This window comes from Dermacentor albipictus, chromosome 2 (genome assembly GCF_038994185.2).
Source record: "Dermacentor albipictus isolate Rhodes 1998 colony chromosome 2, USDA_Dalb.pri_finalv2, whole genome shotgun sequence".
NCBI lineage: Eukaryota > Metazoa > Arthropoda > Arachnida > Ixodida > Ixodidae > Dermacentor > Dermacentor albipictus.
This window is the reverse complement of record NC_091822.1, coordinates 9,235,583-9,258,360: the sequence shown is the minus strand read 5'-3', so window position 1 is coordinate 9,258,360 and position 22,778 is coordinate 9,235,583. Positions and strand designations below refer to the sequence as shown.

The 22,778-nt window shown below is 44.1% G+C and overlaps 1 protein-coding gene across 2 annotated transcripts in view; it reads left to right on the top strand.

Moving 5' to 3' along the window:
• The window catches only part of Ssu72 (Ssu72 CTD phosphatase), a 97,299-nt gene extending 75,119 nt beyond the window's left edge, over positions 1–22,180 (top strand). Inside the window, exons 5-6 of one of the 2 annotated variants that reach the window (XR_011511952.1) lie at positions 9,424–10,536; positions 21,194–22,180. Coding sequence is in view for 1 of the 2 variants with exons in the window: in XM_070533440.1 (XP_070389541.1) it covers positions 21,194–21,295 (102 nt within the window). In the remaining variant the exon portion in view is untranslated. The remainder of the gene's footprint in view (positions 1–9,423; positions 10,537–21,193) is intronic. The other variant, XM_070533440.1, reaches the window with a different exon arrangement.
• Positions 22,181–22,778: the final 598 nt, after the last annotated feature.

The window sequence follows — 22,778 nt, the reverse complement described above, 5'->3', positions numbered from 1 at the left end:
AGTCACTCGATTGATTATTCTTGAAAACTTTTTCCAGTGCATCAACATGCGAAGACAGGCGGCCGACCAGACCTTCTATATTAGTTTGGGCAGCGCGGATTAGCGAAAGTTCTGTGAGAATAATGGTTTGGGACTGTTCCAGGCGAGACAGTGTGTGTGAAATAAATACAAGCGATACAAGTTCATCGTCGTTCGACGATCTGGGATTCAATTCCACATCCCCCGACATGATAAGCAAGAGAGATACTAAATGGACATTGAGGCAAAAATAACATGAAACACACAATCTACCGTAACAATCAAGCAGGTCAGAGGGGCACGACACTGCGACCAGAAATGGACTACTGGTTTGGAGGCAACTAGCAAGAGGGAGGTAACTAACCTGTGCAAAAAGGAGCGGTTGCATGACAACGTTCGTCGCAGCGGCGTGCCACGAACGGCCTCAGAATGTAAGCGGTATTTGTAGGCAAAGCAAAGCTGAGGTGGCAGTACTGCGTGGTTACCAGGCGAAAAACTCAACTGTAGCTGGATGCGGCGGATTCAGCCTGTCTTCTGCTGCTCTGTCGTTATCCACAGGAGGCTGTGTAGCAGCGTCATCGCGTTGACGAGCGGTGGCAGGATCGATGAGACCGAAACCGAAATGTAGCGGAGCAAGGGTGCATAGCAAGAAAGCCTGCGCAAAAAGGAGTGGTTGCATGACCGTGTTCGTCGCAGCGGCATGCCTCCTTTGATTAAATCTACCGTTATTCCATCTTCTCCTGCCGATTTCCCCCGTTTCATGTCTTGCAAGGCCCTTCTGACCTCATCGCTAACTAGCGATGAGGTCATACATAGGAGGAGTCTCTGCAACCTGTTGATTATTCCTTCAAATGGAGCTATCGTGACTCCTCTGGGTACTGTACAGGTCAGTATAGAATTCTTCCACTGCTTTTACTATACCATCGAGATTACTGATGGTATTACTCTGCTTATCTTTGAGTGCATATATCTTTGTTTGTGCTATGCCAAGTTTCTTTCTCACTGATTTCAGGCTGCGTCCATTTTTTACGGCTTCTTCAGTATTTCTCATGCTATAGTTTCAAATATCACTTATTTTCACCTTGTTGATCCATTCTGACAGTTCCGCATATTCTATCTTATCTCTTGAGTTGGACATTTTCATTCCTTGTCATTTCTTTATTAGGTCCTTTGTTACTTGGGAGAGCTTGCCTACTGGTTGCCTTGGTGCCTTGCCTCCCACTTCAATTGCTGCCTCTGAAACCAGTCTAGTTACTCATTACCTCTTTGTCATCTTCATTTCTCTGTTCTAAGGCTGCATATTTGTTGGCAAGTACCAGCCTGAATTTGTCTGCCTTTACCCTTACTACCTCTAGGTCGGCCTGTTTCTCTTTGACCGATTTTACTCTTTCTCTCTTCAAATTGAGGTGAATCCTAGCCCTCACTAACCTATGATCACTGCACTTTACCCTACTTACATCCTGCACTATGCTGGGATGAGCAGAAAGTATGAAGTCAATTTCATTTCTTGTCTCACCATTAGGGCTTTTCCAGGTCTGCTTTTGGTTGCTATGCTTCCTGAAAAAGGTGTTCATTATTCTAAGCTTATTCCTTTCTGCGAATTCTACCAGCATCTTTTCTCTAGCGTTTCTAGAATTCCTTGTTCACCAGCCTGCTTTTTCCCCACTTTTGCATTGAAGTCGCCCATTACAACAGTATGCTGAGTTTGCACTTTTCTCATCGCTAATTCAACAACTTCATAAAGCTGATCAACTTCATCATCGTTGTGACTAGATGTTTGAGCATAGGCTTGTACTACCTTTAATCTATACCTCTTAAGTTTGATTACGACTAAGCTACCCTATCATTAATGTTGCCCGCTATGTCCTTATGGATTATGAATCGTACCCCGTGTTGCTCCTTATCTAGGAGACGCTATAGCAGAGGACATAACTGTTATTCAGCAATGTGTAAGCCTCACCCGTTCTTCTTATCTGGCTACGGCCGATGATATCCCAAAAAATGTCTGATAGTTCCTCAAAGAGTCCTGCTAAGCTAGCCTCACTCGACAGAGTTCGGCCATTAAAGGTTGACAGAGTCAATTTCCATTGGCGGCTTCAGTACTACGAACTAATGTTTCAAGATCTGGGGATTCTCAGATTTCTGTGTAATTTTCACGGCAGCTGAAACAGTAGGCTAGCCGACGATAAGGGGCAGAAACCAGATGCTGCAGCACACGAGTTCGGAAAATCTGAGCTGGTGCTCAATAAAAAAAATTGGGAGAGAATCTTTTAATTTTTAATCTGTTCCAGAGGCAACAACACATTGGGTTTAGCGAGTGCATGCTCTGTCCAAGCAAATGTCCCCTATCAATGACAGCGTGTCTCTTCCTTCTTTCTGCGCACGTCTCTTTCTGCAGCCGTACTAGCTACGTGCAGGGAGAAATGTAATTCTCGGGGATGCCGCATGGCCGCACTTTCTGGACGGTGTTGTTTATACGCGCTTGCGCCTTGGAATAGTTCAGGTGTCTGCCTCGAGTTAGACAATTGTGGTGTTCACAGCAAGGAATGTAAAAACAAACAAACAAGAAACATTGCACTTTGGAAGTAATATGGAGCTTTTTTTTTTGTCAGTAGTTTTCAGAGCGTCAGCATGTGCTTTGTGCGTGTCACTCTTACTATAACGTGCCTCGGTGGTGTGTGGTGGCGGAACCTATGGAAAACAGCAAAAGCGAGGACTGAGAGCCAACGGCAACATCTCCTGGATAGCTCAAACGGTGACAGCCTATGAACTGGGGTTGATGGGCGGAATGGTTAATATTGGGGCTTTCACTATAACGACTTCTCAGAAAAAAAAAATGATTTATGGATGTCCCGCTTCATTTGTTATATCGAGATTCGACTAGTTTCTTCACATGCACAGAGCTCTTCAGAGAGTAGGAATGATTGCTGTACAGCCTGAGGGTATGGCTACCTAGGTGACGTAGCCTTTTTCACTACACAAATTTTCATGTTTTATGTCTCTACTGTGCTTGTGGCGGTGAAAATGTACTGTACTTTTGCTCCAATTTTCTGTTTATTTGAACGGAGCTGATGCTTTGAAATATTCGCAAAGTATGGTATTCCCCCCCAAACTACCTTACAGGCCCGTAGGGCATTGTGTAAGGGGGGTGAAAATCCCAACAGTGCTTACACAGTCAGATTAAAAATAAAGCGTACAATATGTGGTAAATAAAATTTGTGCACATAATAGCAGTAAAGAGGAGACCAAGCAATGCGGAAATAATGAGAAGAAATATAGTACATAGTTCAAAGCACGCGATAACACAAAAAGCGCATGGCGCATGAATAAGAGCGCAATTCATCAAGCGTGTCATAGCAAAAGGGGAAACGAAATGCTTAAATTCAAAATATGAACTGAAACATAAATATGAAACATGCTAAACAATGGATTCAGTGATGTTTAATAAGTTAGTGATGGAATGTATCAGGATAAGACAGAGATGCGATGCTGTCTGGTAGATTATTTCATAATCTGATGGCTCGTGGAAGTGCTGATGAATTAAAAGCTAAAGTGTCACCGTGTATCCATGCAAGGCTCGTATGATTGTGCAATCTTTTGGACATGCGAGATGGGACATCGAGGTCAAAGGAACATGATCTATTGGAGTGTACGTACATGTGAAATACTGTTAGTAGAGCGATGTCACGGCGTGTGCCTAAAGATTGGAGAAAAAGATTAGTTTTAATCTGAGTGGTGCTTGAATGGTAGTTATAGTTTCTTGAGATGAATGCTGCGGCCCTATTTTGGATGGATTCCAAAGTGGTGACCATGTTATGATAAGGCGATCAAATGGAGGAAGCAAACTCAAGTTGTGGGCGAACAAAAGTAAGGTAGGCTAGTTTACGAATATTAGCAGGGGAACTTTTGAGGTTACGGCGTAGGTACCCTAAAGACTTAGAGGCGACGGCGCATATGGACGTGATATGAAATGACCATGAAAGATGTGATGGAACGGTTAACACCAAGATATTTGTTATGGGAGACGTGAGACAGTAATACCCGTGTCACACGGGCGTTTGGAAAGCCTTCCAACCGATAGTCAGTTGACTCAAAGGTCAAGTTCGAGCTGCCACACGGGCCGTTTCGAAGGCCGCCGAGTCAATGGTCTATCGAGTCAATGGAGCACCTTACAACTCTATCAAAATCTCGATGGCCTTTGAGCAACGGAAACGGAAACAGCGCGTACATGCCCTCTCGTTCACAGTGTGCTCGTACTCACGGTTAGAAAAAAAAACAAATCAAACCAAAATGCTCTAAAAATACTATATATGAGTGTTATTAATTATTCAATAAAGTATTTTTGCCACTTGACATGTGCGAACACACACCAAAATGGCAGCCGCATCGAGCGGCGAAAACGTTGCTGAAGTTTCGCTACTCAACAAGTTAAAAACTAAACATATATGTATGGCGATGTATAAACAAATTCTTTTATTGTATAAACAAACATAAAAGAAATTATAGTGCTTTTAAGAGGTTTTAATGTTGTTTAACTTTTCGTGACATGAAAACGAAAATAAAGATCGGCAGCGCCACACAATTTTGCGAGAAATGCCTGAACCACTCAACGGCCTTTCAAAAGTGCCGTGTAGCAGCGCGACAACTCCTTTGAGTCGATAGAGTTGTGGCGTTTCGAAGGCCGTCGACTGGAATGCCTTCCAAATGTGCCCGTGTGACACAGGTATAAGTCATCTTGAATGTGGTATGTATAACTAGAATTGTTATGTTTGCGGCTGAATGAGATGACCTTACATTTCGATACGTTATGGGTCATTAACCATGTTTTGCACCACTCTTTGATAAGATGAAGATTGGATTGGAGTTCCAGATGGTCATTAGCAGGTTTAATGGGACAGTAGATGATACAATCATCCGCAAAAATTTGCATGCAGGAATAAATGTTCTTAGGTAAATCATTTATATAAATAAGAAATAATAATGGACCAGCTATGTTGCCCTGTAGCACACCGGAGGTAACTGGGGAAAGATTAGAGGACAGATTATTAACAACTATGGACTGTTGGCGATGTGAAAGGAAGTTACGAAGCCACGATAAAGTTAACAAGTCTAGACGGAGTGATGATAGTTTAGAAATCATGCGGCAGTGAGCAACGCGGTCGAAGGCTTTGGCGAAGTTAAGAAATATACAATTGATTTGTAGGTTATTGTTCGTATCAAAATGCAAGTCGGTCGTTAGTTCAAATAACTGTGTTTTGCAGGAATGATTCTTTCTAAACTCATGTTGATTAGCATAAAAAAGTTTATTGTGGTCAAGATGACTGAAAGTATTAGATGCAATTGTATGTTCTAGCATTTTGCAGCAAATGCACGTAAGAGATAGGACAGTAATTTTCAGCTGAGGTTCTGTTTCCAGTTTTAAATATGGGTATTACTTTAGCTATCTTCCAGTCAGAGGGCAGTATTCCGGTAGTTAAGGATTGCTGAAAAATGTGAAATAAAAAAATTTTTTTAAAAATATTTTACAATTAATGCGATCAATACCGACTGAAGTAGATAGTTTCAGGTTATTTATGAGGCACTTGATGCCTTCATACAAGATGTGGACGTGCTCGGCAAGGTGCGCTACAGTGACCATAGGATGGTAAGAACTCGAATTAGCCTAGACCTGAGGAGGGAACGGAAGAAACTGGCACATAAGAAGCAGTTCAATGAGTTAGCGGTAAGACGGAAGAGGGAAAATAGAGCAATTCCAGACCAAGCTACAGGACAGGTTTTCGGCTTGACAATCTTGTGGGCATGATTAAGGAGTGTGCAATAGAAGTCGGTGGTAACTCTGTTAGACAGGATACCAGTAAGCTATCGCAGGAGACGAAAGATCTAATCAAGAAACGCTAATGTGTGAAAGCCTCTAACCCTACAGTTAGAATAGAACTGGCAAAACTTTCCAAGTTAACAAGTGTGAAATAGTTGACGTAAGGAAGTATAATGTGGATAGAATTGAGCATGCTCTCGGGAACGGAGGAGGCCTAAAAGCAGTGAAGAAACAACTAGGAATAGGCGATAATTAGATGTATGTGTTAAGAGACAAAGCCCGCAATATCATTATTAATATGGTTAAGATAGTTCAAGTGGCTGAGGAGTTCTATAGAGATTTATACAGTACCAGTGGCCCCCGTGACGATAATGGATGGGGGAATAGTCTAGAGGAATTTGACATCCCACAAGTAACGCCGGAAGAAGTAAAGAAAGCCTTGGGAGCTATGCAAAGGGGGCAGGCAGCTGGGGAGGATCAGGTAACGGCAGATTTGTTGAAGGATGGTGGGCAGATTATTCTAGAAAAACCGGCCACCCTGTATACGCAATGCCTCATGACCTCGAGCGTACCGGAATCTTGGAAGAACGCTAACATAATCCTAATCCATAAGAAAGGGGATGCCAAAGACTTGAAAAATTATAGTCCGATCAGCTTACTGTCGGTTGCCTACAAACTGTTTACTAAGGTAATTGCAAACGTAGACTTCTGTCAAGCAAAGGACCAGAGGATTCCGTAAAGGCTTCTCAACAATAGAGCATATTCACACTATCAATCAGGTGATAGAGATATGTGCGAAATATAACCAACCCTTATATATAGCTTTCATTGATTACGAGAAAGCGTTTGATTCAGTCGAAACCTCAGCAGTCATGGAGGCATTACGGAATCAGGTTGTAGACGAGCCGTATGTAAAAATACTAAAAGATATCTACAGCGGCTCCACAGCCACCGTAGTCCTCCATAAAGAAAGCAACAAAATCCCAATAAAGAAAGGCGTCAGGCAGGGAGATACGATCTCTCCAATGCTATTCACAGCGTGTTTACAGCAGGTATTCAGAGACCTGGATTGGGAAGAATTTGGGATAATAGTTAATGGAGAATATCTTAGTAACTTGCGATTCGCTGATGATATTGCCTTGCTTAGTAACTCAGGGGATCAATTGCAATGCATGCTCACTGACCTGGAGAGGCAAAGCAGAAGAGTGGGTCTAAAAATTAATCTGCAGGAAAATAAAGTAATGTTTAACACTCTTGCAAGAGAACAGCAATTTACAATAGGTAGCGAGGCACTGGAAGTGGTAAGGGAATACACCTACTTAGGGCAGGTAGCGACCGCGGATCCGGATCATGAGACGGAAATAATCAGAAGAATAAGAATGGGCTGGGTTGCGTTTGGCAGGCATTCTGAGATCATGAACAGCATTTTGCCATTATCCCTCGAGAGAAAAATGTATGATAGCTGTGCCTTAGCAGTACTCACCTACGGGGCAGAAACCTGGAGGTTTACGAAAAGGGTTCTGCTTAAATTGAGTACGATGCAACGAGCTATGGAAAGAATAATGATGGGTGTAACGTTAAGGGATAAGAAAAGAGCAGATTGGGTGAGGGAACAAATGCAAGTTAATGACATCTTAGTTGAAATCAAGAAAAAGAAATGGGCATGGGCAGGATATGTAATGAGGAGGGAAGATAACTGATGGTTATTAAGGGTTATGGACTGGATTCCAAGGGAAGGGTAGCGTTGCAGGGGGCGGCAGAAAGTTAGGTGGGTGGATGAGATTAAGAAGTTTGCAGGGACGACACGGCCACAATTAGTACATGACCAAGGTAGTTGGAGAAGTATGGGAGAGGCCTTTGCCCTACAGTGGGCGTAACCAGGCTGATGATGATGATGATGATGCTTTCTTCAGTTATTTTAATGGGTGTCATGTAGTGGTTATCAAGACCGAGAACTTCATTCAGGAAGATTAGAGTGAACTTCTGAAGTGAACACAGATGAGAAGAAGGTGTTGAATATTTCTGGCCACTCATTGTCTGTGATGGGAGTGTTGTTACTTTGTAGGGAAATGAAACTAGTGTCACGATCAGGGCATATTTGCTTCCAAAACTTTTTAGGATTAGTTTTCATAAGTGATAGAAGATCATGTGCAATGTATTTATCTTTCGCAGCAGATAACGCAGAGCAATAGTTTTTTAGGCAGACATTGTATCTATCCTAAGCTGAACAGGTACCTGCACACTATATATAACCGCTTTAGTATAACCACTTTTTTTTTTTGTTCCTTAGTTGCTTAACCTTCCTAGTGAACCAAGGGTTAGATTTAACTTTGGTTATTGTGATTAGAGGGACCTTCTGGCTGACCAAAGATGACACCCTATCTCTAAAGAGTGTCCAGTTTTCATCAATGCCTTAACTGTTAAATGAAGGTAGAAATTCATGGTAAAAGAAGGTTTCAAGTCCTGTGTTGATATCTATGACATTAGCTTTATTGCAATCATTAATTGTCTTTGTCACATAGCCCATAAACAGAACTGGAATGTCTAAATTTACCTGAAGTAAATGATGATCACTGAATCCATCCAAGTGTGTTATTTCTTTTATCGTTTCGGGTACTGTTGTAAGTATTAGATCTGATATATTGGTCTCACAGGTGGGTTGGTTGATGACTTGAGTCAGGTTGTATAATTAGGTGTCAAGCTACAGAATTCTGTTGAAATATGACAAGATGATGGTAGTTGAGCCCAGTTGATTAAGGGGTAATTAAAATCTCCACTGAGATAGATGCTGTCAGTGGGACATAGTTGCCTTAGTAATGCTGATGCGCAGCTCATTAACGAACAAATTACCAGAATCTGGCAGATGGTAACAAGCGCCTATCAATAACTGAACAAAAGATATTAAACAGGCTGCGTAGACAATTTCGAGATTTGAATCGGTGTTAACTGGGTATGATGTTATTGCCCTCTTTATTTTTAGAAGGATGCCGCCACCTCTTTCATCAATACGATCATGCCTGTATATGTTATATGAATGCGCATCGGGAAGAATTTCATAATCTGTTTTTGTAAGAATTACGATGTGCGATTCACTATCGTCTAGGAACGAAGAGAGCAGATCATGTTTTGGCATGAGGCCGAGATGTTTGCATATGACAATGATAGTGAATAATGATTGATACGTGCACTCAACTCGTGGGGATCCTTTGCACATTTACTGTGGCCTAGCTATCTGCTTGTCGGCACAACACTGTGTGTGATGGTGTCATATATGAAGGTCTTAGATGCCATGGGCATTTTATCAAAAGACAACCTAAAAGGCTTGTTTTGCACTTACGCAAATGTGTAAGGTTTCTTTCTTATTCATCGCGTTTCCAGCGAGAAATCTTCCCCAATGGAAAAGGAAGTACCCTTCAATTTACGTGCACATGAAAGAATATGTACTTTGTCCTTGAAATATGTTAATTTCGCTATATTTGGTCTACGTTTCTTATCATTATACTTCCCTAGTCTGTGTGCTCACTCAAACTGTGTGCTTGTTGTAGTTAAGCCAAGCTTTTCTGAACAAAATTGGATGATTTTTTGTTCAGATGCTGCCCAGTCTTCGTTGCGATCGTCTACCATTCCAAAGAAAAGATTGCATCGTCGCAAGCGATTCCCGGCATTATCGCACTTGGATGTTATTAATGAAATCTGCTCCGAGACAGAACCAAGAGCATGTTCGGGTGTGCCGACCTCATCAGAACGTTGATTGGCAATTGATGTTTCCAGCATCACTGTCCTTTCATTCAAATGGTTTACCTCACTTTGTGAAACCACCTCCTGTTCTTTTGCAGTTTTAGCTTCGCCTTTCTCAGTCTTGTGCCTCTCCAGTGCGGCCACTCTTTTAGTTAAGTGCTTAATTGCTTTCACAGCTGCAGCCTCCCTCTCTTTGGAACAGTTGAGCTCCCTCAACAAAGTATCTTGGCCCTTTTCCAGCCTTCGGGTTGTTTCGAGCACGAATGCATACACTTCATCTAATTTCTGCAATCTTTCTAAGGCAACGGCAAATGACTCAGCCTCAGCCTTCGTCATGGGACTGGGATTAGAGTTAATGTCACCCGAAAGCATCAGAAGTACATCGGACAGCAACTGCCACAAGCAAATCTGCAGACCGAGTCACCACTTGGACATATCAAGAAACTCTGGTGGGCAAGAGATCGTGCACAGACAGTAATTGCTGCTTCTAATACATGGTGCAGATTTCCTGTACCTGGAAAACGAGCGGGTGTGAGCGCATCGTCGCTTGCGTGGTGTCATGCCCAAATGGTGTTGCCTCTGTTGTGCATTTATATGCCGTGCTGATTGCTGCTGTCGTCATCGATGTATGTTGCCAGATTGAAGAGCCAGTTCGGACCAGATGCGGCAGAAAGGGATCCAAGGCAGGCCATGGCGGGAATGAAACATTCGAGGTAACCTGGTAGGATCCAAGAAGTCCGGTGTAAACGGCCTATGTGAAAGCAGTTTGGAAAATGAGCGGGTGTGAGCGCATCCTCGCTTGCGCGGTGTCATGCCCAAATGGTGTTGCCTCTGTTGCACGTTTATGTGCCGTGCTGATTGCTTCCGTCGTCATCGACGTACGTTGCCAGATTGAAGAGCCAAATCGGACCAGATGCGGCGGCAAGGGATCCAAGGCAGGCCATGACGGGAATGAAACAACCAAGGTGAGCTGGCAGGATCCAAGAAGTCAGGCGCAAACAGCCCATGTGACAGCAGTCTGGAAAACTAGCGGGTGTGAGCACATCTTCACTTGCGCAGTGTCATGGTCCTTATGAATACCGACTATTCAATTTGAAGAATGAATTGAGTTGGGCACTGTTTGATTCGTTATTCGAAAGTTTCGAATATTTATGCACCCCTATTAAAGACAAAAGGCTTTTGGCTAGCGATTTTTCAAATATTCGTTAATCTGGGAAAATCATTAGTTGAGGTTCACAGTAACAAGATTTCACTGTATCAATAAATTTAACGTGTTTCTTTCATTTGTATTGCACAATGTCAAGCGTTAAAAGCACAAATGGAGCATTAGGAACAAATAAGCAGTTTGTTCGAATACCCAGGGCTCTTTGGCGAGGGTGAAAAATTGTGGCTTAGCCAGAAATGTCCCCCACGTGGCATAGTGTGCTCTACTACGTATCGCTACGTATTGAGCTGCCGCAATGTCATTTGTCACACTTTTGCTCCAATTTTATGTTTGATCACACACACTTACCAGTTTGAAATATATGAAAACTATTAGAGAGATACTCGTACCAGCGACTATTTGTTTTAAAGACTTGAGTCTAATGAGACAGTACAGCCGAACCTTGTTGTAGTGAAGTTGGATTTGACCTAAAATACCTGCATTATGGTTGATGTTTGTTTCTTTGCTTACATATTGCCGTGACGCTATCTGTGCCCAACCACGCTGACACCGAGGACGACGACCTCGAGTGTGCAAGTGAGGTGCTAGAGAAGGAAAAGCCTGAACTGACCGCTTGTTCTAATTGTCTCGATTAAATACCGCCCTCCGCTCTTGTCTCAAGTGAGCCGTGACACTGGTGGACGTGCTCGGTATTGCATCATCGCCTAATGATAGGGACGATTCCTGCGAGTAGGCCTGCATCCAGCCCTTCCAGATATCAAGATATCATCCATGGGTCGAAACACCTGTGCACTGTGCAAGCCGCTGCCTGCAAGATCTGTGCCCGGAATTCGGTCTCTTGCAAGGAACTTTGTCAGCGACCTCAGTGATTCAGGAAACGACGCTTGCGAGTCCAACACAGGTGTCTGTTCAAAACAATCTATTCCCCACAAGCTTCCACAGTGACACGTATAAAGATGCCGAAGAGTGGCTGGATCAGTACGAACGTGTAGCTAAGGTCAATCAGTGGCATCCAGACCAGAAGCTTTCCAATGTGCACTTCTCTCATGAAGGTAGCGCAAGGACCTGGTTCCAAAACCGCGAGGCACATTTGACAACGTGGGACGAATTTTGCCGTTGGCGTCTTGATACCTTCGGAAGCACTGATCTTCGAGATAATGCACAACGCCTTCTCGAGTTGCGCATTTAGAAGCCCAACAAAAGTGTTTCCATGTTTGCCGAGGACATGTCTCGTTCGTTTCGCTGCGCGGATCCCAACGTGCCTGATTCGAAGAAGCTGAGCCATCTCATGCGTGGCATCAAAGAGCAGCTATTCACTGGTCTCGTGCGTAACTTGCCTACAACAGTGGCAGAATTCATTAACCCTTTCGCTGTCGGACCTTTCTGGCCGTGACGCACCCCCAGTGTCGGCTTGGTTTCAGGGAACGAGCATAACAGGGAATGAACATAGCAATTTATTTTTGATTATGATTGGTATACAAATAACATAATCAATGAAATATGCACATTTCAGTGTTCTGCAGCTGTTGTTAGTAAACATCATCATCATCATCAGCCTGACTATAAAATCCGTTCAGCATCCGATACTGACGATGTGGAACCCTCTTCCTCGCATGCGACTCTGTCCGAGTCCGAATCCGAGCTCGGCTCGTATTCTGAATCGGAATTGAGCCACCGCTCCAATGAGCAGACGAAGGTCCCGCGCGCTGAGCCATCCGAAAGTAACCGCTCGCAGGGAGGAGGCGCTTTCAGTCGCCCGCACAACGGAGAGCGCTGGGACGTTGCGTGATCAAGAAGACAGAGGGAGATGGAAAAAGGCTAAACAAAGTTCAAAGGGCTTTACGTTTACTGCTGCAAGCCGGAAACGAGGGTGCGGCGAGAGAGCGAAAACAGCAACGAGTCACTCTTTTCAGAGAGGCAACGGCACGTGCGCCTGAACTTGACGCGCCGTAGCAGGCACACCAACAGAAGAAAAATAAAAATTTTCAAACCAGCGAAGATGGCAGAACAACCCTTGAACCCATAACCACACGCGCGCGACGCATGATACAGCGAACACGGAGCCACCGCGCCACTCAGCAAAGAGAAAGTGGGGAGTGGCAGTCGCGCCGTACTCTTCAATACACGGAGTAACACAGGTCGGGGGGGTCGGGGCGAATGTACGAACTTGTAGAAAGAGTCAACAGATAGCGTGGCCAATCCAGAAGCGCCAGCTTCGCACTGTGGCGCGAAATTTTGAACGCACGATAGAGAACGTACCGGTACGTCCGTGACAGCGAAAGGGTTAAGGAAGCCATAGCAATAGAGCGGCCACTCCAGCAGTGTTGCCGGCAATACGAACGCCTGACTAACGATGCACCAAGGAGCTGCAGTACTGACATTGACAGACGAGACCTTGCTGCATCAACTGATAAGAGGCATTGTGCGCGTGGAGATAGTGAAACAAACTGCAACACCAAAGGAGTTTACTATTGCTGCGGTCGCTGAAGTTGTCCGCCAAGAAATCCGGCAAGCATTTGCATCTCCTGAGCCACTCCCTGAACCGTGTCCCGAGCCACGCTTCGAGCCACGCGCATACAGCTACAGACGCTGTCCATCGCGCGCTTTCTACCATGCCAGTACAGCAGTACCACCAGCAGCCACCTATTGCTGCCTGGATACAGGGCGAGCATTTCAGGCGACCCAGCTTCGCAGGACCAACGTATGGCACACTGCTGATTGCCGACTATTGTGTTTTCACCGTGGCGAACCATGGCACATTTATCATTTTTGCCCTCATCGTCAGGCTGGCATCTAGGAAATGTCACTCGCTCAGCTAATCTTTGGTCGCGCTTGCTGTCTCCGTTACGTTATTCTTCGCTGAACCGTCACAGCTTCACCGACGTGGTAAGAGGCTGCTCTTCGAGTTCACGGCGGGGAAACTGAAATCGGCAACTTCCGGGGGGAAGGTTGCAAGTCATCGAACCGCCGAAAATCCACTGTTATTTATTATTACTGAGAATCGAGCAGAGCAACCCGGAGAAACTGTATGCTGACGAATTTGTGAGTGCCGACCTACTTTTAACAATTGATGTGCATAACGTGACGTCTTTAGTTGATACTGGTGCATACTTTTCAATAATGAATGAGCAGTTGGCAGACTGGCCTAAGAAAGTCAAAATGCAGTGGATGGGCTCTTATATTTGAAATGCTGCGGGCCAGATAATGACACCTACAGGAAAATGTACTGCACGACTCCAGATAGGAAATAGAGCTTTTGTTGCCACTTTTATGATTTTAGAAGAGTGCTGCACATAACTCATCCTTGGAATGGACTTCTTGCGGGGGTATGACGCCCTGGTTAACATACAGGACGGCGAGATAACCTTGTCAACTAGTGCAGACACGAGCCACGACGAAGAGCGCCAACATGCATTGTTACGTGTCGCCACCGCCCACATCTGCATACCACCACTATCATGCAGTCTTGTCTCCGTCAGTTATGGAGAACAGTTTAACAAGGACGGTGTAGTCGAACAATAAGGAAGTATAATGACATAGGAAGCATAGTATGGATAGAATTAAACATGCTCTCGGGAACGGAGGAAGCCTAAAAGCAGTGAAGAAAAAAAACTAGGAATAGGCAAGAATAAGATGTATGCGTTAAGAGACAAAGTCGGCTATATCATTACTAATATGTATGAGATAGTTCAAGTGCCTGAGAAGTTCTGTAGAGATTTATACAGTACCAGTAGCACCCACGATGATAATGGAAGAGAGAATAGTCTAGAGGCATATGAGATCCCGCAAGTAACGCCAGAAGAAGTAAAGAAAACCTTGGGAGCTATGGAAAGGGGGAAAGCAGCTGGGGAGGATCAGGTAACAGCAGATTTGTTGAAGGATGGTGGGCAGGTTGTTCTAGAGAAACTGGCCACCCTGTTTGTGCAATGCCTCATGACCTCGTGCGTACCGGAATCTTGGAAGAATGCCAATATAATCTTAACCCATAAGAAAGTAGATACCAAAGACTTGAAAAATTATAGACTGATCAGCATACTGACCGTTGCCCACAAAGTATTTACTAAGGCAATCACAAATAGAATCAGGAACACCTTAGACTTCTGTCAACCAAAGGAGCAGGCAGGATTTTGTAAAGGCTACTCAACAATAGACCATATTCACACTATCAATCAGGGGATAGAGAAATGTGCGGAATATAACCAACCCTTATATGTAGCTTTCATTGATTATAAGAAAGCGTACAATTCAGTTAAAACCTCAGCAGTCATGCAGGCATTATGGAATCAGGGTGTAGACGAGCCATATGTAAAAATACTGAAAGATATCTATAGCCGCTCCACAGCCACCGTAGTCCTCCATAAAGAAAGCAACAAAATCCCAATAAAGAAAGGCGTCAGGCAGGGCGATACGATCTCTCCAATGCTATCCACAGCATGTTTACAGGAGGTATTCAGAGACCTGGATCGGGAAGAATTAGGGAAAAGAGTTAATGGAGAATACCTTAGTAACTTGCGATTCGCTGATGATATTGCCTTGCTTAGTAACTCAGGGGACCAATTGCAATGCATGCTCACTGACCTGGAGAGGCAAAGCAGAAGGGTGGGTCTAAAAATTAATCTGCAGGAGACTAAAGCAATGTTTAACAGTCTCGGAAGAGAACAGTAGTTTACGATAGGTAGCGAGGCACTGGAAGTGGTAAGCGAATACATCTACTTGGGGCAGGTATTGACTGCGGATCCGGATCATAAGACTGAAATAATCAGAAGAATAAGAATGGGCTGGGGTTGCATTTGGCAGGCATTCTCAGATAATGAACAGCAGGTTGCCATTATACCTCAAGAGAAAAGTGTATTACAGCTGTGTCTTAGCAGTACTCACGTACTGGGCAGAAACCTGGAGGCTTACGAAAAGGGTTCTATCTAAATTGAGGACGACGCAACGAGCTATGGAAAGAAGAATGATGAGTGTAACGTTAAGGGATAAGAAAAGAGCAGATTGGGTGAGGGAACAAACGCGAGTTAATGACATCTTAGTTGAAATCAAGAAAAAGAAATGGGCATGGGCAGGACATGTAATGAGGAGGAAAGATAACCTATGGTCATTAAGGTTAAGGGATGGATTCAAAGAGAAGGGAAGCGTAGCAGGGGGCGGCAGAAAGTTAGGTTGGTGGATGAGATTAAGAAATTTGCAGGGACGACATGGCCACAATTAATACATGACCAGGGTAGTTAGAGAAGTATGGGAGAGGCCTTTGCCCTGCAGTGGGTGTAACCAGGCTGATGATGATGATTTCAAGTCGTAAGTGACCACCATTCTCTCTGTTGGTTGCCCAACATGAAAGATCCATCTGCACGTTTGGCACACTGGAGCCTACGGCTTCAAGAGTACGACATGGCAGTGGTCTATAATTAAAACTTCTTTCTGGGCGAGTTGGTGCATACTTGACTTAAAAATTTTGACAGTGCAAACACATGCATCCACAAAGTAACAAGGACGAGACACAAGCGCTGACTGTCAACTAAATTTTATTCACAGAAGAGGGATACGTTATATAAGGGGAAAGGCAGAAGTGAAGGGGGAAGGGAGTGATACATTCGGGGAAAAAATCGGGAAGGCAGCACTTGGCCGCTAACTGCCTTTCCAAATCACCGATGGAGTCGTCGGGTGGAGATGATGACGAATCCGCAGGTTTTAGGAGTTGTTGATGTGGCCACCATCTCTCAACAACAGCAAGAGGACCAGGAGCTCACTTCACTAATTGATTTCTTAGGAGGCCGCACCACAAACAAGCCCAGATTGTTCTCAAGTGCCCTGTCGTCATTCTGCATATGCAACAGTGTTTTTTATAGGAGGAACTTCTCTTCAACAAAGAAGAGATATCTGCTAGTCGTCCCTAAAACTCTCTGCAATGAAATCTTGCAGGCCTCTCATGGTGAAGCTACCTTGGGCCACCTAGGCTACGCAAGAACATTAGCACGTATCAAAGAGATGTGCTACTGGCCACGGCTCGCAGCACAGGTAAAGCACTACGTTCGAATGTGCCTTGACTGTCAGTGAGGAAAAGTGCCACCTACGAAACCTGCCGGACTATTACATCCCGTTCCGATGCCGGAAACGCCATTTGCACAAATTAGGATGGACCTTTTGGGCCCATTCCCTATACCTGCTGCCGGAAATAAGTGGATCATAGTTGTGACAGACTACCTCACGCGATATGCAGAAACCAAGGCACTTCCGAGCAGCACAGCAGCCGAAGCCACCCAGTTCTTCATCGAAAATGTCGTCCTGAGGCACGGTGCTCCAGCAGTCATTGTAACCTACAGGGGAACCGCGTTTATGGCTGAACTTTCGCAAACTGTACTCACGCACAGTGGCACTGCACACAGAAGGACGACAGCCTATCACCCGGAAATCAATGGACTTAGGGAGCGCCTCAACAAGACTCGTGCAGACATGCTGTGCATGTATGTTGATGTCGAACGCAAAAACCGGGACCAAATATTACCCTACATAACGTTTGCTTATAATACGGCTCGGCAAGAAACAACAAGAATGATGCCATTCAGTCTCCTCCACGGTCGAGAAGTGACTACAATGCTGGACAGCCTATCACTATGCTATGTTTCACTATGCTTCCTCATGATTCCAGCGATTCCGAGACTTGACGCCGCAGATTTTACAGAGCGCACCAAAGAATCAAGACAGCTTGCGTGCGTTCGCATAACTAGCCAGCAAGACCGTGATGCCCGACGTTACAATCAACACCACCGATGTGTCGTCTACCAGCCCGGCCAATGAGTCTGGACTTGAGCTCCAGTACGCCGCCGAGGCCTCGCAGAGAAACTTCTATGCTGATACTTCGGACCATACAAGGTTCTACGATGCCTGAACAACGTCAACTATGAAGTCGTTCCTGACAGCCCATCCTGCCTGAGGCGCCGTCAGGACCTGCCTGAGACTGTGCACGTGGTGCTCATGAAACCTTAATTTTCTGAGTGACATGGACACTCTCTGGTTGGCTGGACACCGAGTGCTACCCGCCGAGCATCGGGATGATGCTCCTTCTGGAGGAGGGCAAATGGCACAACGCTGTCTGTGCCCAACCACGATGATGACGAAGACATTGACCTCGAGTCGAGTGTGCAAGTGAGGTGCTAGAAAAGAAGCCTGAACTGAGCAATTCTTCTGATTGTCTCAATTAAATACCACTCTCCGCTCTTGTCTCAAGTGAGCCGTGACAGTGTATTCCTTACGTGCTGATTTTGACAAAGAACATTTTGGGTTTACTTCATTGTGCTTAATAATTTGTAGAGGTGGGCAAATATTCAGAATTTCTGGTACCTCCACTCCACCCAGTTAAGCACAATGCCACACATGGACTGAAGAAGACAGTATGGTTTACAAGAATTACGATGGGGTGTCAGTGAAGCACAGTGATCACTTTTATTTAGGGATAGCGCTGCCATGCACTTTCTCAAGTTGAGGTGAAGTGTTCAGTGGAGGAACATCTTTGAATCAACTCGACCTCAGCGCTTATCGAAGCGCTGAGGTCGAGTTTGCCAGGGCGAACGGGTGCAGAACGATGTATACCTGACCTGAACTATGATCCCATGTCCCACCTCGACCTCAGCGCTTATCGAAGCGCTGATGTCGAGTTTGCCAGGGCGAACGGGTGCAGAACGATGTATGCCTGACCTGAACTATGATCCCATGTCGTCACCTTGTCACATCTTTTTATATCTCCCCCCCCCCCCCCACCACCGCGCCATATCTCCTTGCATACAAGCGCGTTCTTTAACAGTATTAAACAGTTGGTAGTTTGTGCTACGTCCGTCCACGTCCCGTCTTACACTTAATATCGTGTGGTAACCCATGAACATGACAAGCAAGCTATTTCCTTCAGTGCGCATGTGCGCACTCTTTCAGTCACACCTTCCCTCTCCCCTTATCTTTTCTTTATATTTCCGAGCGTGAATAAACCCGGCGTTCTTTGGCTGGAACGACTGTCTTGTTCACTACGGGAGGGGCGTTGCCTCCACCCGTCAACCATCGCAACATATCGTCTGTGTAAAACTGAGCGCAATATAACCATAAATTCTCACAATGCTTTGCATTACGCAGATGTCAAATACTATTGAGTCTGTAAAATTTTTTAGTCACTTCGGACCGTATGTTCTCACGATTCGTATGTGTAATATTTTTCAGAATGTATGAATGAGGTTCTACTGTGTTTGAAACTAACCAAAGATTTCGCAAGAACTGGCTTTTGAAGTCTGGTCACTGTTCTCTGTAATAATCAGAAAGACTGAAATAATCAGAAGAATAAGAATGGGCTGCGGTGCATTTGGCAGGCATTCTCAGATCATGAACAGCAGGTTGCCATTGTCCCTTAAGAGAAAAGTGTATAACAGCTGTGTCTTACCAGTACTCACATTCGGGGCAGAAACCTGGAGGCTTACGAAAAGGGTTCTACTCAATTGAGGACGACGCAACGACCTATGGAAAGAAGGATGACGGGTGTAACGTTAAGGGATAAGAAAAGAGCAGATTGGGTGAGGGAACAAACGCAAGTTAATGACATCTTAGTTGAAATCAAGAAAAAGAAATGGTCGGGACATGTAATGAGGAGGGAAGATAACCGATGGTCATTAAGGGTTACGGACTGGATTCCAAGGGAAGGGTAGCATAGCAGGGGGCGGCAGAAAGTTAGGTGGGCAGATGAGATTAGGAAGTTTGCAGGGATAACATGGCCACAATTAGTATATGACCGGGGTACGTAGTTGGAGAAGTATGGGAGAGGCCTTTGCCCTGCAGTGGGCTTAAGAGGAAGCTTTAGCACGAGTGCTCCTATCTAAATACATGTAAAAGGAGAATTCGTTTTTCTCGGCAACCACTGCATCAAACTTGATGAGGGTTGTTGCATTTAAAAGAAAAACTAAAAATCTAGTGACTGTTGGTTTCGAATTTTTGAGTTAGGTTGTCAATTTTTTATTAAAAATTGGCAAAAACTGAAAATTTTCGAGAAACGAAAGTATGAAGTTTACAACTCTGTAACTCAACAACTAAAAGTGATAATACAATTCTGTGAATTGCATCTAACACTACATCTAAAGCGGACAAAATTGATGTGTTACACATGAATATACAAAAATTTATTAATAGGCAAATACAACCTTTGCAATATCCTTGTAACCAACGTAACAAAGTCACGTAATATGTAAAATGACATACTAAATTTGTCCGCTTTGAATGATCTAATGAATGCCGTTTACAGAACCGCGATATCTGTTTTTGATCCAGAGCTATGAATTTGTAAACTTCGTGCTTCTATTTTTTTCAAACAGTCAAACACTTGAAAATCGTTTTAAGAAAATTCAAGCCCTAAATCGAAATTCCGCTTCCAACAGTCACTAGAATTTAACTTTCTCTTTTGAATGCAACACATTTCATCAAAATCGGTCCAGGAGTTATCTCATAAAAACGTTTTCGCATTTGACATGTATTTGAATAGGCCGCGTCGGAGTTGGGCCCGAGCTAAAGCTTTCTCTTAACCAGGCTGATGATGATGATGATGACTGTTATCTGTATTCTAAACAAACGATCGCAAATTATAAGAACTGAAACTGCAAAAGTTTTTGAAGCGATGCAGAAACAAAAAGGGTAATGCAAGCTTTGTTTCTGGTTTCATAGCAGAGATCTAGAAGACAACCTGTGATTTTGCCTTGTGGTCTGTCGTTTAGTGTTTCTGGCAGTCTAGTCAGTAGCAGTTTTATCTTTTATGCTACAACCAGTGATGTTTTTCTTGCAACGGTCCGTCTATATGTGCGTACAGCCCACGAGTCCTTCAGGATCATCTTGTTTTTTCTTGAACTTGTCACATTTTTTTGGCAGCAACTTATTTAGTGTTTTTAGATGTCTGGTCATACAGCATTCATTCATTTTTGGAAAACTTGTTTGCAACCTTCCTCCACAGATGTTGAGAGGCTATTTGTGCAGTTTTATTAATGACAATTTGTGATTGTATGTTTAAAATTGATCCTAATTGTCCCTGACAGTTGGCTGTGTTTTTTTCACTGCTCATTATTTTAGTACCTAATTAACCAAAATAAATATTCCTGCTGTACACATATGCATCTGCATTTGGCTATTCGATATTTTATTCAATATTTCATATTCATATTTAATTCGAATTTGAAATGGTTGATATTTGCCCAGCTCTAATAATTTGTTAACCATCTCTGTTCATTATATTGTTACAAAGGGTAACTACCAGTGGAAAACGTGAGAAGCTAGAGAAGAGAAATAAGGGGTCAACGTTGCTCCTACAATTGTGACCCTTTATAACAATATATTGGTGTATGACCATTCAATTTGTCGTTACAAAATCTCAAATATTCACACATTTGCACTCAAAGCCAAGTTCTGTTGGTGTCCCTGATTCTTCTTGCCTGTTGCAGATGAGTGAATCGGAGGATCTAGACAATGACATCGACGAACTGATTCAGGAGTTTGAAGCTAAGGCGCAGAGACCCATCCTGCACACTGTCCAGTTCTACTGAGCCAGCCCTGCACAAGACTCACTTTAAACAACCATCCTGACACTGCAGTGGCCTAGTGTGCCAGCTTGCAGCAAGGGTTACTAGCTTGTGCACTGTAAAAGTGGTGCACAAGTGGGAGGTGTCAGTGAAAGGAACGCTCACACTGTCCAGTTCACCTGGTGGCGTTGTGTGTCATCCTATGATGAGGTTGTCCAAGGAGGAGTGCACAACACACGCACTTTAAAACAACCCATAACTGTGTTTTTGTTACTGTATTAGAAAACATATCGTTTATATTTGTGTGCGCACTACGTATACTGATTTAAGAAAAAAAAAGAGAATTTGCCCTTTCTGGCAGATTTGTGTTCGTTTGTTTGTAAATGCTGGGCTGCAGCAAATACTGTGAAACCTTAACCCTGTTGCATGCTGTTGCGTACAGTAATCCCAAGTTCTTGCAGAGCTCGTGATTAGCAGTGTTAGTCATAACAGCACTGCATTTCAGGGATGCAGAAACAAGGCACTACAACTCGTCCGAGAATGTGTGGAGGAACATGTGTGTTACTACTACATGAAGGCTAGCACATATGAGGTGTAACCCATCAGGAAAGCAGATCTGTGTTGCTTGCACTAGGACACACACAGCTGGATTCCAAGAACTTGGGCTTTTTTCAGAGTGAACAAAGTCATGCGGGTCAAAGTTGGTGGATGTGTTTTCTGTGCCCTTTGCTTTCTTTCCTACTTCCTCCAGAAACATCACGAAAAAAACAACAGAGGTGTGTGTTGGTCATATGCTAGTTTCCTTTGGTTGAAATTTAACATGTGAAGCAAAGAGCCCCATAAGTCACAAAGGCAGATGTTTCTAAATGTGAACTGTAACAAAACCTGTTAATAAAAAGTCATTGGCTACATTGGGTGCCTGAGACACCTACTCTGCTAAGGTGCCCAGTGATTATATCTGGTGTTCGGCACTGAAGCAGGAACAATGGCACAGGAAGATGATTGATGTTCTCTTCACATCTCCACTTTGTGCACATGGGTGAGTCAGCCATTGGTAGGTGATAGCTGAGCTAATTAGCGTAAGCTACTCCGACTCGCAGCCAACACAACAGTGTTACATCACGTAGTGAAAGGTTTGGTGGTAACTGCAGTTGCAATCACGGATCGAGGCTGTACAGGCGATGGTTGCAGTAGTGCGGGATACTGCTATGACTCAACATCATATTGCACGTGAGATGGCAAAGTTCTCTTGCAGCATTCGTTTTTTATAAGAATAAGAGGAGCAACATCACCTCTGTGTGGGCCCATTGGACAGCATCAGTGGCGAGGTGGCTACCAACATTGCCAAAAGCTCCCTGCAGCCACTGAAAGATTATATTGTATCCACTATCAGCGGTGCAATAATAAAATTGATTGTTTTGGGACACCAAATGGGTGCGATTTCCATGTCCTAAACTTCACATGCTTTTTTAATGGCTGCCCTAGAGTCGCAGAATATTGCCCATTT